Here is an 18,503-nt window from a genome sequence, read left to right on the forward strand (position 1 = left end):
GGACCAAACAAAATGTATGGAGTATAGAACAACACATTCATGACAGATATTATGACAGATATGTAATCCAGACAAATGAGAGACAATCTTCATCCTCTGTCACAGCTAGGAATTAATCCTCAAGTGAACAGACTGAGATCTGGAAGATTCTTGAAAATTCGAGATACATGTTAACCCTCTGACTTCCCCTTGCTCCTCTATGTTTATGTTCAGCCTTGGTCCACTATCTTAACTTAGATCACAGTGCTTCATTGATTTCACTCAGCCCTCACAGAATACTTTATAGAGATCCCAGCCAACTTGTACCTGCTGGTGACAATCTCCAGGCACATAAGAATAATATGTATCATGCTTCAGATCTTGTCGGGTCTTCTCTTGATCTGAACTTATTTTAATTATTTTTAGTTTTATGTGTCAAATTATTTAAGAAACTGACTGAGCCTTTAACTTGGTTTTGGATCAGAGCTGTCCCACCTGCAACAGCAGAAATACTTCATGATCTTGTGTTTATGACTAGCCAAATGTTTTATGTGTTTTTTTTTAGAACAAATTGTCTAGCTACTAATGAACACATTTTTCATTATAATTTTATTTATTTAGGTTTTGCTTTGTGCATTTGCATGTTTTCAGTCCAAAAGAAATAAAACCATGACTGGAGAAGGTTTATTAGACTGAAGTAATTGCATAACTAAGTTAGCCAAATAGAAACAAGTGCTGGCAAAAAGGCTGCTTGAAACATAAAATAAAGGATGTAATAATTCAATATTCCTTTAATTTGCTGTTATTTGATTCAGGAGCAAATGCCACATAGAGTATCCTGGGATGAATTAGGCAAAGTAATGCCAAGAGGTCAAGGGCAGGGATCCTTCCCCTCTGCTCAACACCGTTGAGCACACCTGGAGTACTGTATCCAGTGCTGTGGCGCTTAGTGCAAGAGAGACATGCACCCTCGTTCTTCATGGAAAAAGAGGGTCAGCATGGGGGAAGGGGCTGAGATCACATTCAGACTCTTCCCCCTGACAGAGAGCTGGATATACCAGGCTTCTAAAAAGCAGGGTTTCAGCACATGTAACAGTTCCTCAGCAGGCAGCCACTGCAGACAATGAATGCCTGCCTTCCTGCTCTGTACCTCAGCTTTTATATCTGAGCTGGCATCACATGGTCTGGATTATCCCTTTGGTCAGTTTGGGTCAGCTGGCCTACTTGGGTCCCCTCCCAGGATCTTGCCCTCAACTAAGGAAGGAATGTTACAGGGCTGATGCTGTGCTCAGCAGTGGCCGAAACATTGGTGTGTTCTCAACACCTTCCTAGCTCCCAATTCAAAGCACAGCGTTGTGAGGGCTGCTGTGGGGAAATGAACTCCAGCTCAACCAGACCCAACACAGTAATGAATGTAGTCTACATTAAATACCACCACTGATTGAGACTACGTATCTAGGGATGAAGAACATGAGATCCATCAAAAGAAAGTGAGATGTCTCCTAACTCCTGCTCAGGAGGGAGAGATGCTCAAACTCCTGCTGAGTGCCCAGCATATCTCTCTGAGAGATATATCTGAGAAGACAGTATGGAGACTTACTTTCTTATTGCTTGGAAAACTTCTCTTCCACCACAGTTTCAGATAATAGCTCACTTGATCACTTGACAGTAATTGTACCAGCCAAGAGGCAAGAAATACTCTGCAGTGAATCTGGTTGAACTGATTTAGAGCTCTCTGAAAAGTGAGGGTAAAATGGCTCTGGAAGTTGTGACTACTTAACCAAATCAATAGTAGTTTGATTCAGGCTCTAAAGGGCACGAAGGCCTAAGAACTCCTCTTGCTTCAGTCTGTTCTCTGAAAACCCATGAAGGGGCAGAGTGACCCAGTGAGCACGGATCATGCGAGCTGGGATCGTGCAATTAACACATAAACAGCAGATGGCTTTTTCAATAATCATTTATCAAGGAACAAAGGTACAAGGAGTGTAGGTACAAGGAATCTCATGCACACCTTTCTCCTCACAGGTAACTGAACTACAAGGCAGCCACTTTATTCCATGCTTGTCAGCTGAGGCTTCTTTGAGCTCTCCCGGCTGGGCAGTGTGGCTGCATGACCCTTGAGTAGGGACACCTCTCAAGATTGTTCCTTGAGGCAGAGAGAACTTTCAACAAAGGTAGATATTTGGTAAACAACCAATATTGTGCATTACCTTGTATTATGGTAACTACCAATTCTGTCTTGGTGACTTTGATTCTGTCTTGGTAGTTTTGAACCACTGTTATATTGTTTGTGCAATAGGTATTAGAGTGAACTTTGCCATCAAACTTTGTTAAGTGGCACTTTTACATTATGTTTCAGCAGAAGCACTTTTGCAGATCCCTTTGACAGCAGTTCTTTAGACAGTCTAAATTACCCATTTGTGACAGGAGTACAGCAAGAATAACAGATAAACTTACTCATATAGCCTGTTCAGTGGCCCACAGAAAAAGGTTATGACTGCAGCTATGTGGCAGGATTGGTTTGCCCCAATTTTTTCTTGTTCGTATAATTTCCAGTTATTTGTCTATTCTCATTTTTTTGGAATGGGATGAAAGCAATAGAAAGCTTTAATGAAGTCACTCAGCTAATTGTTAAAATCTTGCTGTATCTGAAAATATAGCTAATGCTGAAAAAGGAAAATTGAAAAACTTCAAATATGATTTAATTTTCTTTTGATAGTCCATATACATTTAGGATTTGTAAATTCACACATGTTTTTAATTAATCAGGAAAGGGCTTTCATTTTGTCAGAAACTAAGGAGTAAATGATTGATGCTTGCTAGCAACGTATAGCTCAAATTCTTAAATCATCATATTGTTAGGAGAGCTTTTCAGCTCTGTCAGTATAAGACAGCAGAAAACAAGTATAATTGCATACCTTAAACTGTGGGGACCATTTGTAAATTTGCAAATTGGCTTTATTCAGATGCCTAAACACTGTCATTTTGAGTATGTCCTTGTCAATTTTTATATGTTTCCAGTTTGGGTAGAAGTCTGTGCTTGTAAACATGCAGATGAAAGAATTGTCAAAGAACAAAAAGTTGAAAAACAGTTACTAAGAGAAAAAATTTCTGGGTTTAGTAGTCCCTAACACTAGCTAGGGAGACCCACTTAATGGAATAATAGTGCAGAAATTGTGTGCAGCCCTACAAATAGAAGGAAATTGTTATTTTTACCCATCACCCCCAATTCAATGGGGTTATAGAGAGGAAAGACTTGCTTTCTTTGTTTCAGAAGCTTGTTTCTAGCTATCCTTGTGCACAGAGCACATTCTTTTCGCCTGGATGATGGGGGGTGAGCTTAGCTCTGCATCCCAGTAGTACTCTGGGGAGGGCAGGCGCATGGGCTTGTGGTACAGGACATACTTGTTGAGATGACTCTCATCATGCCACCTAGCTTCAATGCCATTTTCTCTGTCTTCCATGATCCCTTTAAAACAGTCTCTTGTCAGTTTGTATACCTCGGACACACTTCCCCCATAGAAGCTTGATGTATAGTAGAAGTCCCCTTCTCCCTTAGGGATTGCAGCTTGTGACTCAGGACGTGTCTCATAGGCTTTGTTCTCATGATGTGTGGTAAACTGCCAAGAGCTGAGGGTTCCCACCAGTGTATCAATGATCTCCACACCAATGTGTGCCAATAGCTGGACATCAATATCTATGGAGTAGAGACAGTCAACCTCATACTGGAATTGGCTGTGGATATATGTATTGATGATATCCATATGGCTTGTGGAGACGTCCTGCCACCTTGAGTGATTGTGCACAGGGATGACAAACAGGTGATTCTCAGGGGCCATCTGAGGGTGAGAGATCTTCTCAGGATTGTCTGTAAACAAGTAGAAATTCACCCGGTACCCAGCAAGGAAGTACTTGTTGGCAGATCTTATGAACCCTTCTATGAACTGGACATGTCTGAGAGATATGAAAAGGAAAAGAATGAAGGCAGGTTCCTCCTGCTGAAGAATGACAGCTTTTCAAGTTCATTTTGTTTATCTTTTTCTATCCATTGTTCCCTTCTTATGTCAGTGCTCTTTGTTTAACATAGCTACTACCCTTCAACCCTTCCTTACACTCCTGCACATTATACCATTTTTTAGCTTCCACTATACTGTTCTTTCATACTGTCATGGATGTACAGAATACATGCCTTCTACCTCATGCCGCTCTATAAATACTTCTCCTCATCCTTCCTTTTTACATGCTCCCTGGCACTTTTCTGTAGTGTAATATTTTCACTTACTAGAGAGGATCACAGAATCAACAGAGGTTTGGGTTGGAAGGGACTCTAAAGACCATCTCGTTTGACCCCTGCCAGGGCAAGTACATCTCTCACTATCCCAGATTGCTCCAAACCCCGTCCAACCTGGCCTCAAATAGTCACAGGTTCCCTGGGCAACCTGTGCCAGGGTCTCATCATCCTTGCAGGGAAGAATTTCTTCCTAACATCTAATCTAAATCTACACTCTCAGTTTAAAGCCATTCCGTCTTGTCCTATCACTACCTACCTTTGTAAAAAATCCTTCTCCAACTTTCTTGTAGGCCCCCTTTACGTATGGAAAGGGGCTCTAAGGTCTTCCTGGAGTCTCGTCTTCTCCAGGCTGAACAACCCCAACTCTCTCAGCCTGTTTTTGCAGGAGAGGGTCAAAATTATCAATTAAATAGTTTTGATTACCTCGAAATAACTGAAGTCTCTGTGTAAATCTAGGATACTAGTGGAGATGGAGTATAGTTCTTTACTCAGAAACTCAAAGGGAACCAATCCCAGAACTTACAAGCTATAATATCATGATTAATAATTTTACAAGAGCTAATATTTTTAATTTAAACTCTTATAGAAACCCAAACCCCTCCTCAACTTTACTGAATTTTTCTATTTTTTACCAGAGGTTAGAGGGAAATCTTGTTGCTAGAAACATAGCAGGAGCTGGAATTTTTATCACAAGGGATCAAAATTCTAATTATATTTCCAAGGATAGTTTTTGCCTTTTTCAAGGCAATGTCACAGCCAGTTGCCCTGGTTTGGAAGGTGACACTCACATATCATATTTCTACCACTGAGATTTTCTCTCACAGTCAAAACCTGCTTATACTCAGTCTTTGGAATGTGTCTCACTTCTGCTCCATAAGCAGTATTGCAGCATAGCTGGCAGGTGATAAATTTAACTATTTGACAAGAAATAAATGACAAACCAGTACTTTCTAACAGCAAAAGTGACCACTCCAGTGACCAGGTTCTTCTGCATATATTGAGCATTCAGGATGCCTCTACTGAATGTGCCTTCCCAGACAATTGGAGCCAACCATGGTGTCAACACCAGTACATCCCGCCTCCTGCAAGGAGTTTGAGAATGAAGGTAGTGTTTAGATGGCCAAGGAAGTTCATGAACACAAACATAAGCTTCTTCAGCACAGATGCCTGCCTCTGAGTTAATTATCCCAGACTCCCTTTGAAATCAGTAGGAGTCATCTTATCCCGGAGCAGACATCTAAAATAGGTGTTGGTCCTTGATTTTTACCCACAAGCTCTCAACCTGTTTATGTTTGTTACTCAGAGGCAGCTCCTTCACAATCCATCCACTCCTTAGCATAGAGAACAACACACCCGTCCATCATTCCCAGCCTATCTCTCCTGGAAACCTTGTAGCCCTCAGCTGCAGTGTTCCAGATGTGCAACTCTCCACCATGTTTCTGTGGTAGTAATTATTTAATAATTTTGTGATTGCACTATGGTTTCTCACTCCTCCTGCTTGTTACCCATGCCGTGTGCATTGCTGTGGAGACACTTCATCTGGGCTGTCCATCTCTTCATCTTTTGGAAAGAGCTCTCTCTAATTCCTTTGGCATGATGCACAGATATTTCCCTGCTCCTTCCTAGAGTGTTGTTTCCTGGTTTATCTCTGACACTCAGAAGAACATCCCCTTCCCATGCTGAATGTATTTTAAAGCTCTCCTAGTAAGTCCAGCCAAACTGCTTCCCAGAACAGATAAGAGAGCCTTCTCTCTGTGCTGAAAGGTCATAGCTTTCTCAGCCTTACCTCATAGGAGACATGCTCCAGTCCCTTCATCACGCTTGTGACCCTTTGTCAAACTCTCTCCAGTGTCCATATCTCTTCTACTATTTTCCTAGAGCCAATGGCTCTAGAATAGACAATTGCAGAAGATAATTTATCCCAGTGACCTAGAATGTCCCTTCTACAGACACACATCATCTACAATGCTGATTGTTACCACTAAAGATAGTATCAGCCAAAACCTCTTCTTTTTCTAACTTCTGATATGAATGGTGACAAGGGATGGGAAAAAGGAATTAAGGTATAATTAAACCAAAAGATTTTCAACATTCACTATAATTTGTATTTCCTTTCTGAAGGCAAACAAATTAAATATTCTGCATCTGTGTACTTTTTAATGGTTTCTGGAAGAGTACCTTTTCTAAGTAGGCATCTTTTCCAGTTAATTCAATCTTGTTCTCGTCTGTCCTGACTTGTATGTGCCAGAAAGACAGTCATGTGTTTCTTAGAACAATGTAATATCATGTTAATGAATCCAGAGAAGTATGCTTACCATGAAAGCATTGGAGATGTTTCATTAAAGTCTGTTTGTCTGCAAATGAGGGAAAGATAAAAGATACATAAATACATCATGGCATAGAAGTCTCAGACTTTCTTTTTCTAGAAAGATAAGCCCCACAGAAGATCTTTATGTCTTTCAGTAGTATTACCCCTTGATTCAGTGTCACTGGGTATCCAGACAGTTAGGCTCCATCATAAATACTGTAATATGATTTATATTACTTTACCTCCATATACAGTGTCAACTACATTTAACAGACTGCTCAGCTGGTGTAACTCAAGCTGAGTGTAAATCAATTTATTTTAAAATTATTTTCAACAGGTCTGTTCCTTTGGGAAATCAATTTTACTTTTACATGGTAAGAGCCTGGTCCAATAAGGCCAAACACCTTCAATACAGTTGGTGGTTTCCTGATACGTTTATTTCTGCATGCCTGCACTGTGGAGTTGATAGGACACATCACAGAGCAGATGACTGCTCTCCATTCTGATTGCTTATGCAGGTTCCTGTAGATGAGTCACCAAGTGGGACCCCCGCAGTCTTAATTCCTAGAATTTCCAATAGGGAAAAGAGGTTTTAAAAAGTGGAAACACGTATTAAAAGTATTCTATTAAACAGGATAATAGAGGGAAATTAGAAGGATCGCATATAGGCAAACACAGAAAGATGTCTAGCCTTATTAACCTTTTTGGGGGCAGAGGGACGGGAGCTGTGGAAATGCCGTATCATATTGGAATCTTTTAAATTTTAAATTAATTACAAAAATAATACATTCTTTTTGTCACATTGTTTTATTGGCATTAACATTTATTTCTTCTTTAGTCACACATACTAGACTCCTCAAAGAATAGCATGTGCAACTGTGAATGTATTTAAAGGAGCATTTCTAGGGAGTAACATAACTGTGTATATTATGAGATAGGTGATGAAGAAGAGAAGCCTAAGTCAAAAAAGCAGTGGGTGCAAGAAAAGTGTGATTCATAAAACAATATAGGAAAATAATAAAATATGGTTCAGTTAAATGAAATTAAGCACCAAAAAATGCAGGAAATTTCAATCTGGTAAACTATCAGATTAAAATCTTTCTTGACTCCATATTAAGAATCTGTTACTTATCATCAAGTTTGTGGATAAAATTAACTTGGAGGGAGTGGACAATATGCCAAAGGGTGCGGCTGCCATTCAGAGGATCTGGAAAGGCTGGAGAAATGGGCTGGTGAGAATCACATGAAGTTCAGCAAAGGCAAATGCAACCTGGTCCACAGTAACCCTATGCAACAGGGCAGGCTGGGGGCTGACTGACTAAAATAGGGTCCTGTAGACAAGTGAAGCAGGAGTCAGCAGGAAAGTAGCTGCCTCATGGGCTTTAGCCATTAGTAAAAGTGAGATTCTTTCCCTCTGTTTGACACTTGGGAGATACACCTGAAGTGCAGTGTCCTGTCTGGCACTCCTCAGGACAGTAAAGAGATTGATGTATAGGTGGGATCCAGCCAAGGCCACTGGGCCAGTGGGGGATGGAGCATGTGAAACAAGAAGAGAGGCAGACACAACAGGGCCTCTTTATCTTTAGGCTGAGAAGGCTAAAGGGAGACCTTTCTGCTATCTTGATGGGAGCAGGCTACAAAGAAGGTAGAACAAAGCTCTTCTCTGATGTACACAGATGAGAAGGAAATCTCAGTAACAGATGAGGAATTTTAAATCCTTTAAGTGATTGGAGTGGTCAAGTACTAGAATGGGCTACCCACAAACGTTGTGGAAGCTACATCTTTGGAGGTTTTAAGAGATGACTAATTGAATCCTTGAGCAACCTTCTCTAGTTGACCTTGCTTTGAGCAAGGGATTGGACTAGATGAACTACAGAGGTCTCATTCAAACCCAATTATTCCGTAATTCTGTGAAAGGGTTTCTTCTCTTTGCTTTGCATTTTCTTTGATAGAGTGTTCTGATCTTTCAACTGTGCCTGTAATTTCAGAATAGAATCAACGTGATTGGCTACATCTTTTTTTTCTGCTTAAGACACTCCAGGAACCATTGCCCAAAATAAGTAGAATGACCCATATCAGCAGGGCTCCAGGCAAATGGCTTGACTGCTGGCTCTGCCTGATCCTGAGGTTAAGCTAACTGAACAAAATGTGGAAAACTACTGTACAAAACATAAGAAATTGCTGGATATTACAAATAAGAATGTGGGAGTCTGACAGAAACAAGAGCTAGAGCTGTGAAAGATGGCTGGATTTCACAGTTCATTAAGAGGGGGACTTTTTTGATAAATGGTCAGGATTCACAGCTAATAGAAAGGATGCTGGGGACTTTTGGGGACCAAGGTCTTGTAAGGCCAATATCATATCAGTAATACTATATAAATCCAAGGTCAGGTAACAATATCAGAAATATCAAATTTAGGTCTGGATGTAGCAAAGCTGTGACCACTGGATAAAAAATAATTAAAGGTGAATTGTTTATTTGAGAGAGGGGAAGAGGGGAGAAATGGAGGTGCACAGTTGGCAAATATGAGAGTCAAGAACTGGGAGAGTAATAAGGTAAATAATATTATCAAGGCTGACTAATGGTACCAGTTGAGTAGATCTGGGTTTCATCACAGCTATGTGTGTCAGGACAATAAATCAAATCTGTTTTTCTGATGATACCACAAGAGCCAGATCTTCCATGGTCAATAGAACTACTGTGGGAGAGAGATACCTCCCACAGTATTATAGAATTACAGAATTATGGCCTGGGTTGGAAGGGGCCATAAAGATCATCTAGTTCCACCCCCTGTGCAATGGGCTGGGACAGCTTCCACTAGACCAGGTTGCTCAGAGCCCCATTCAACCTGGCCTTGAACACTTTCAGGGATGAAGAAGCCACAGCTTCTCTGGACAACCTGTGCCAAGGCCTCACCACCCTCACAGGGAAGCATTTCTTCCTAATATCTAATCTAAACCTACTCTCTGTCAGTTTGAAGCCATTTTGTCCTGTCTGTCACTCCAGGCCCTTGTGAGTAGTCTCTCTCCATCTTTCTTGTCTCTTTCTTCAGGTACTGGAAGGCTGAAATTAGGTCACCCTGAAGCCTTCTCTTCTCCAGGATGAACAATCCCAATTCCCTCAACTTTTCCTTATAGCAGAGGTGCTCCAAGCCTACAATCATCTTGGTAGCTTCCTCTGGACTCGCTCCAACAGGTCAATATTTTTCCTGTGCTGGGGACCGCAGAGCTGGAGGCAGTACTGCAGATGGGGTCTCACCAGAGAGGAGCAGAGGGTCAGAATCTCCCCTTACCTGCTGCCCACACTGCTTTTGATGCAGACCAGGACACGGTGCTTTCTGGGCTACCAGTGCGCATGGCCGAAGTGTGTCCAGCCCCTCATCCATCAGTACCCTAAAGTTCTTCTCAGCAAGTCTGCTCTCGATCTGTTCATCCTCTAGCCTGAATTGATACCCAGGTTTGCCCCGACACAGGCCTTTTATAACCTCATGAGATTCCCACGGGCCCATTTTTCAAGCTTGTCCAGATCCCTCTGGATGACCTCAACCTCCAGGTGTGTCACTTGCACCACTCAGCTTCCTGTCATCTGAAAATTTGGTGAGGGTGCACTCAATCCCTTCATCTATGTTATTAATGAAGATATTAATTGAAAATGACCCTCTGAACCATTGACAATGAACCATTGACAATGACCCTCTGGATGTGACCGTCCAACCAATTCCTAATCCACCTAACAGTCCACTCATCAAATCCATCTCTCTCCAATTTAGAGAGAAGGATGTTGTGAGGGACCGTGTCAAAGGCTCTGCGGAAGTGCAGATAAATGACATCTCTAGCGCTTCCCTTGTCCACTGTTGGAGTCACCCCATCACAGAAGGCCACTGGGTTGTTCAGGCAGGACTAGTCCTTGGTGAAACTGTGCTGGCTGTCCCTGCCCTCCATGTGCCTCAGCAGAGCTTCTAAGAGGGTCTCTTCCATGATCTTCCCTGGCACAGGGGTGAGGCCAACAGGGTAGTAGTTCCCAGGGTCCTTCTTTCTACCCTTTTTAAAAATGGGTGCAATGTTTCCCTTTTTTCCAATCACCCGTGACTTCACTTTACTGCCAGGACTTTTCAAATATCATGGAGAGTGTCTTGGAAACTACATCAGCCAATTCCCTCAGGATTCCAGGATGCAATTTAACAGGTCCCCTATAGAATTATGTGCATTCAGGTTTCTCGGATGGTCATGAACCTCATCCTATCTTACAGTGGGAAGTACTTTTCCCCCTAAGTTCTATCGTGAGTCTTACCCTAGCCTAGGGTAAGCCTAGAATCACAGACATGCTGGATCTTGCAAAATGTGGAGAATGGAACTCACAGTAATGTATCCTCTTCAGAAGAGACTGTGGGTTCCTGGCCTCTGGCTGGGGAGAAAGGGTGATGGTACCTTGGACAGGATAAGAAAGCAGTGATTCAACGATTAAAAAAAAAATCAATCTGTCCTCCACTCCCTTTATGACTGAAACTATAAAACAAAGCTAACAGAATACAGATTTGTGGGGTCAATATGATGATGAGAATTTGCAATGCTCAGCTGTTTCAAGACAGCTGTCTAGCCTGAAGTTACCTGAAGATATACTAACTTTGAAGATCTGTGGATGATTTAATTTGCCCAAGAACACTCATGCCAAAGGAAATGTGACTGCTTTACAACAGATCTTGGTCACAGGTGCTGCTAGAGACTGACTCTGTAGTTGCCTTTTGAAGCAAGGCGTTTACACCATCACTTTGTCTCTACTCTGGCCAGAGTGTGAGCCAAATTGTATTGTCAACAAAAACATGAGCATTTGTGATGGATGTTTTCCCTCAGAGAGAGTAGTATATGGTTGAGAAGCTTGTCCTAATTCCACCAGTTGGAAGAGTTCTCCAGTATCGGTCCCGCAAATTCTGCATTCTGAATTACCCCACTTGATCTCATTTCAGGGTCCAGAGCACTGTACACATACTACAAAAGCCTCACTGTAGTAGACTACTATAGAGACATGCTAGCCCAGCGAGACCCAGGATAATAATTGTGCAGGATAAATATGGCTGAGCCCACCACATAGAGGTCTAGCTCCATGCCAGGATCCTTGTGTTGGTCTGGAGTACCAAGGTGTTATTGTGGTATTTAAACATGAAAACACACACTTGGGCTCATAGTAATATACAGAGCCGAATTCATCATATTTTTAGAATATCACAAAGAAGATTAGAAGTGTTCACACTCAGTTATTTTGATCTTTTGAATTCAGCTTTGTGCAAATGCTTACATTGTACCTATATATGTACAGTCAGAAGAAACATCTCTCAATCTAGGCAAGAGAAATATATGCTAATTGAGAATAATTATCGAAGTTTAAACACCCACCAGATTACTCCAGTGATTCCTGCTGTCACTAGAGTATCCAGTCCATGTAATTTTATGATTCCCATGTTGTTAGTGTTGAAAAAACAGATTGCAAACTCTGGATTGAGAGTAAAATGAAAACAAATAGGCAGAAAATACTTTAGTTATTAAAACTCTTTTTTGAGTGGCAGGTCTGGACTTAATACAGAGAAAAAAATGGTTTTTCTAGATAGAAAGTTTTACACTGAGGTATTTATAAGAGATATTAGGTATTTACAATAGATATTCCACACACTGAACTCTCATTTTAAAATGGTGGTACACTGAACCACTTTAAATTGTACAAACACATAATTCTCATTTCAGATTTTCTCTGAATCAGGTTTTAATTTTTCCTAGCCAGTGCCCTCTCTGCTCTATGTTTTTGTTCCAGTCTTTAATTCTTCCTTTCTTCCTGTCTAGTTCTCCTTTTTGACCCAGATTTTTTGGACTTTCTACTGTGTCTCTTACCTTTGTAGTTCTCTTTCTTTCTAAGCTGGAGGTCACAATGCTTTTCTTTAGGTCAGCCACTCTTCTCCATCGATTCTGGGGCTGTTCACAACTGTTGCTCAGCCACATCTTCCTTTTTGCTAGCCTTCTGAAAAGACTCTTTGTATCATTCTATATTTGTTCATATTACCATCCTCTTCTCTCAGCTGCTCTTCAGCATCCCTTCCTCCTGTAATCCCCTTTGTCAGCCACTGTGCCCCAGGCCCAATCTGTTACCCCCCAGCCACAGTACTCACCTATGCTGCTTTCAGTCCTTCTACTTCAGCAGCTCCTGTTTTCTTTCTCTTCTGCTTCATCTCTGCTCACGTACCTGCTGAACCAGTATCAGCACAGCAAATCCTTTCTGTATATCAACGGTGTGTCAGCAGCTGGCTCAGGGCCAAAGGATGGGCCTCCACCCAGTTCTTTACCTTCTGTGGGAGTCCTGAGTAATAGGAAAACAACAAGAAACTTGCAACGACCAGTTATTCCCTAACACTGAAACACTGAGATTTCCGATGAGTAAGAAGGTGATTGCCTAGACTTCAGATATGGAAGTTTTTTTTTTTAGAATGTGAGTAATTTTTTAAGACTTATTTACTGCACTGAAAGTACTTTTTTGTAGTCACAGGAGAGACATAAACATTTTCAGGACATAATTACTTTAATTTTACGGGAGACCTGTGGAGTCAGTAGCCTAGATTCACCAGAAGTAAAGGATGTTTAAGACAGCTGGCCAACTGAGTGTTTCTCTTGATTTACTTGTGGAAAATACAGTTTTTTACAAAGAATTATTCAAGTCCTACATAAGATGATTCCGTTCTGTTGATGCCAGTCTGTTAGGTATATTTTGCTATCTGTAGTGAGATGAAGCTTACCCCTAATTTAAAAACAGAAAGTTTATGAGAAATAATGAAAGATGTACACTAAAGAAGAGGTAGCAGAATGGTAACAAGAAAATAAGGCATAAAAATGGAGTGATCACATATGTAAAATCTTTTGCAGAGTTATAGCGCTATTACTGTTTAGATCCCTGAAGGAGCAATAATTTACCAGAATGCTAAGAAGCAAGAAGAGAGGATGAGAATTAAACGGTCATAATTAGACTTAAAAATACCCAATTTTTCTTAGTTTCATCCTCCTACTTTATTCTGCAGACATTCAAAAATACTGTGCCCAAAATTGATTATTTATGACTTTAATTATGCTTGGTACAATTCTAAATGTCTATCCATAGTTCCAACCATTGACATCTATGCCATCAGTGCACCAATAAATACAACAAACAAGAAGTCTTTCTACAAGTAAACTATTAACAACACCCAAGTCCGAGTGACCTGTGGTCCCCCTGTTCAAATTCATTTGGGATTAAACTGTATAAAGTTGATTGCTATATACACGTTACAGCAAGTCTACACACATTTCACCCGGGTCTTCTCTGTGCTCTGTCTGGTGCTTTTGTGACTTTTTAAGATTTCTTTTTGAAGTAAGTACAAGTTATATTACATCCTAAAAAAGTGTGGTTTCAGTTTCATGAAACAGACTGTGTGAGTTCTGAGTTCTGTAGCTCTGCATGAAGCATACAGGTATGTTTAATGGCAAGATTTCCTTGGATTATGTTAGAAATTGAATTTATTTGCTAAAATAGATATAGACCTGCCAAAAATCTTAACTGTGGTCTCTTTTGGAGTGCTTCACTATTCCTTCTTTTATTTGCCAATACTTTGAGATAAGGCCTGAACATTCTGACTGTCTGCCTGGGTTACATTTATTTGCACACTACTTCTTATATGAATGAGATTTCCAGAGACAAAGACTTAACTTTTCAAACCAGTGGATTTTCCAGCAGCACAAACTTGAAGTGACTACATCCACACACAGACATACATCTGCTTTATTTTATCCACTGAAGAAGGGAACAGATGGTTAGTGCTTTGGGTATCCAAGACATCTACATAGGTCTGGAAGATAGAAAATACAGAGCTGAAGGTTATGAAGATCCCTCAACAGTGTTTGAAGAGACATACATTTTGAAAAATTAATCCCAAACAATTTGGCTTCTTTTTAATGAGATGAAACACTGTCCAGATTCTGTTCTATTGACTCTCTCCCCATTGATTGCAACAGGGGTTTAGGCATGTTTCACATATGGAAACTTGTGGTATTGCCACTTGTATTTAGGTGCTTTAGTCTTCGGGCTGAATCTCACTCTGAGTCGTAGGCACACGAGGGAGCTGGATTTCCCCTCTGAATGGTGTCTTTCATACCTGCAATCTTATTGAAACAATGCTTGGGTACTGCTTTCCCTGTGGAACCTCAAGCAATTTTCAAGACCAGTAAAATCACTGTTTTATGTATGGAGAAAGTAAGGCACTGATAAGTGAAGAGTTTTATTGGTCAAATCTACCCATCATGAGCCAACAGCAGAGTAGAAATGCTCTGAATTCTAGTGTGATGTCTTATCATACAGACAGCATTGACTTTGGAGAAAGAAAAAAAATATCAATAGTGCTACAGTAGCTGCCTAGCACATTAAAAAAAAAGCGAACAAAAGATGTTCGATATCTTCAGTGAGGTTTAGAAAAAGGAAGGAAATTTATTTCCTCTAATTTTGTTCTTAAACCTCTTGGGCTTTGAAGGATAATATCCTGGGAAATCTTACACTCAACCAAAGCTACAAAAAGCTTGCAGGAACTGCATATGCTCACACCGTGCTTTTTACAAACCTGTCTGCTTTCAATCATTCGGAGAAAAACAGAGAAACAAAGGGGTAAGGTTTTAGCTAAAGAGAGAAAGAAGCATAGATGCTGATCTCATGTTCACACAAAGAGCATTCATTTAATTTCTTTTTCTCCAGATTTCTTAGAGGTCTTTCTTCTCATCTGCGCTCTGAGAATACCAACAGAAGTCATGAATGTCTTTGAAATGGGCATTCCATGTTCTTGTCAGGAACTGTAGTGACAGAACAAGGGAGAATGTCTTCAAAAAAGAATAGATTTAGATTTAGATTAAATATTGCAAAGATAGTCTTCCCTGTGAGGGTACTGAGGCCCTGGCACAGGTTGCCTAGTGAAGCTGTGGCTGCCCCATCCCTGGAAGTGTCCAAGGCTGGATTGGACTGGGCTCTGAGTAACCTGGTCAAGGGAAGGTGTCCATGCCTGTGGCAGGAGGTGGGACAGAATGGGCCTTAAGGTTCCTTCTATTGCAAACCATTCTACAATTCTATGATTCTATGAGTAGTTTCCAAATGAAACAAAGTGTGAGAGAGAAGAAAGGGGAGTTGCTTGGGAAGGAAAAGAGAGGTGGATATAAAAGATTAAAAGTCTAGAAATAAGGAAATTTTTTATTGTACTTAAAAAATCCTATGACCTCTTTTGAGAGTATGAGTTAAATATAATCTTTCCTTCACTCCCTCTTTCTGTATTATGTGCAAGATATTTATGTGGTAAAATCTGGCACTTGTATTCCGCTTTCACTGGACTACAATGTAAAAAACATTCAGCACTATTTTTACCCTGAGAAGCTTCATTCTCGAAACAGGGAGAGTGATCCAGTATTTGAGGACAGGTGCCTGAAATACTCCAATTAATCACCCTTTTTTATTAAATTATTGCTAGTCAATATTCTAGGATACTATGAGGTACATCTGGAATTTTTAAAACCTGTATTAGAATGTGGAATCATAATTATTATTTTCTCTTTTTGACATCCTTTTCATTCAGGTACTTTTCAATTATGGTTTGTATTCTATAGCATGCTAAGATCACTTAAGCTAGATTTTTCCCTTGTACTGCTTAGATCTCCATTGGCTACACCAGAAACCAAGTTACCTGCCTTACCTGTCAGCATTTACCACAGCTTAAATCTCATGGAAGGTACCTACACCAAGTTGTTAAAATACAGTTGTGGAGTCCTGCATACATTACAAGCTGGAAAATATGAAAGCCACTCCCTTAGAAATTAAATTGTATTGTATCTTCTGTCACTTCAATATTTGGCAGTAGAGATGTTCTTCTAGTGAAATATGTAAGTTATGTAATTAGGTTGATTCTAAACAGATTATCCATAGGCAAGAGAAAAATCAAAAGGGAAATAAATATTTTGAAATTCAAAGACAAAAAATAATGAAATCACAAAAATACGTGGATCTCTTTCTTTATGTTTTTTTAAATGTTTTATATGAAAAATATTTTATGAAACATAAAACCTGAACATCATTCTAGAAAATCAGTTGATTATTGGATAGGAATGTTCATGAAAAGTTTAAAAAATATTGTTTGAAACCTTCCCTAAGAAGTGGAAAAGAAGAAGAATAAACATCAAACTTCAGGTATTTTGGGATAAATCAAGATTAATTCTATCAATTAATGCAGAAGAAAAATTTATTAATGGGTACTGTAATTATTATAGTCTAAGATTATACGAAAGCTGCTATTTGGGATGAGAAATGACCTATTTTAGTCAATCCATCAATATATTGAAAATGAGAGAAATTTGCAGGTGCACAGGTCCTTTCCAATTTTGAAAGAAAAAATGCATACATCCCATGTATGCAAACTTAATTAAAATACTATATTTGAGAGAAAAAACACCTTTTTTTCTTCTGCAAATATTCAAGAGAAAGGGAGAGAATAAAACAGTTCAAGACAAGTTTCCTTTACATGAGTCCAGTCACAGAGAAAGACTGTGCTTTTATCTAGATATCTTGTCATTAGCGGCCATCTAGGGTAGCTCGGAACTGAGATCAAAAGTACATTAGCACATTTATTAATGTTGCCTCTTCCCTTTGACTGCCTTTTAAGTGAAGTTAGGGGTAAGAAGGTCTGTGAGGAAATCAGTGAAGCCTAAGCATTTTCTTGAAGTGAGGATCTGAATCACCAATTCTGCTATAGGTCTCAAACATTTTCAGAATTTGCTAAATAATAAAGGATGTCAATTAAACAACTGGTGTGGAATGTCTACTTAAACTGGGTATTTGCAACTCCAGAATGAAAAGGATGCTTGGGGGAGATAATACAAGATGTTTGTTATTGCTTTATTTTTCCTCCTTACATATTCCAGGTCTTCAAGGTCATCATGATACAAGAAAATGATACCCACATCCATGAGTTCATCCTTTTGGGATTCCCTACCATCATAGAGCTACAGGTTCTATTGTTTGTAATTTTCTTCATTGTGTATTTGCTGACTGTCATTGAAAACATAGTTATCATCACTTTAGTCATAAGAAATCACCAGCTCCACAAGCCCATGTACTTTTTCTTAGGCCATCTAGCTTTTCTAGAGGCCTGGTACATCTCAGTCACCGTTCCTAAATTGTTGGTCAACTTTCTGGTGAAGAATAAGAACATCTCCTTCACAGGATGTATGGCCCAGCTCTACTTTTTCATTGCCCTGGTCTGTACTGAATGTGTCCTTCTGGCTGTCATGGCCTATGACCGCTGTGTGGCCATCTGCAAGCCGCTGCACTACACAGTCATCATGAACCACAGAGTCTGTGTGCACCTGGCCGTGGGCTCTTGGCTGGTTGGCTTTCTGATGTCTCTGCTAAAGGTCTTCTTCATTTCCCAGCTCTCCTTCTGTGGCCCTGGTGTCATCAACCACTTCTACTGTGACATCAGCCCTTTGCTCAACCTTTCTTGCACTAAGCGCTTAGTTGCAGAGATGGTGGATTTTGTCTTGGCCTTGCTTATTTTGTTGATTCCCCTCTCTGTCATTGTAATTTCTTACATGTGCATAATCAGCGCCATTTTGTTAATTCCCAAGGCCCAGAACAGGAAGAAAGCCTTCTCCACCTGTGTTTCTCACCTGGCTGTCGTTATCATCTTCTTCTCAGCCACCCTCTTCATGTATGCCCGACCCAGGAGTATACACTCCTTGGATCTCAACAAACTGGTTTCTATAATTTATACTATAGTCACTCCAGTGCTAAATCCATTCATTTACTGTCTGAGGAACCAGGAAGTAAAAGACATTTTGTGGAAAGCCATGGCTGCTCTCTCCAGAGTTTCAGCATCTGATCACTAA

The 18,503-nt window shown here is 40.2% G+C and overlaps 2 protein-coding genes across 2 annotated transcripts; one reads left to right on the forward strand and one right to left on the reverse strand.

Annotated features, from left to right (window-relative positions):
* Positions 1–2,782: 2,782 nt before the first annotated feature.
* Positions 2,783–12,529, reverse strand: LOC116798595 (histo-blood group ABO system transferase 1-like). Its single transcript, XM_032711113.1, has 5 exons — positions 12,459–12,529; positions 10,938–11,006; positions 6,586–6,624; positions 5,218–5,352; positions 2,783–3,933 (listed from the first exon to the last, which is right to left on the reverse strand). The coding sequence occupies exons 3-5, from the start codon at positions 6,594–6,596 to the stop codon at positions 3,264–3,266; spliced, it is 816 nt and encodes a 271-aa protein (XP_032567004.1). The 5' UTR covers positions 6,597–6,624; positions 10,938–11,006; positions 12,459–12,529; the 3' UTR covers positions 2,783–3,263.
* Positions 12,530–17,552: 5,023 nt separating this feature from the next.
* Positions 17,553–18,503, forward strand: LOC116798519 (olfactory receptor 6B1-like). The gene has a single exon (XM_032711014.1). The coding sequence runs from the start codon at positions 17,553–17,555 to the stop codon at positions 18,501–18,503; it is 951 nt and encodes a 316-aa protein (XP_032566905.1).

The sequence above is a fragment of the Chiroxiphia lanceolata genome, chromosome 26, assembly GCF_009829145.1.
Source record: "Chiroxiphia lanceolata isolate bChiLan1 chromosome 26, bChiLan1.pri, whole genome shotgun sequence".
In the NCBI taxonomy this organism is placed as follows: Eukaryota; Metazoa; Chordata; class Aves; order Passeriformes; family Pipridae; genus Chiroxiphia; species Chiroxiphia lanceolata.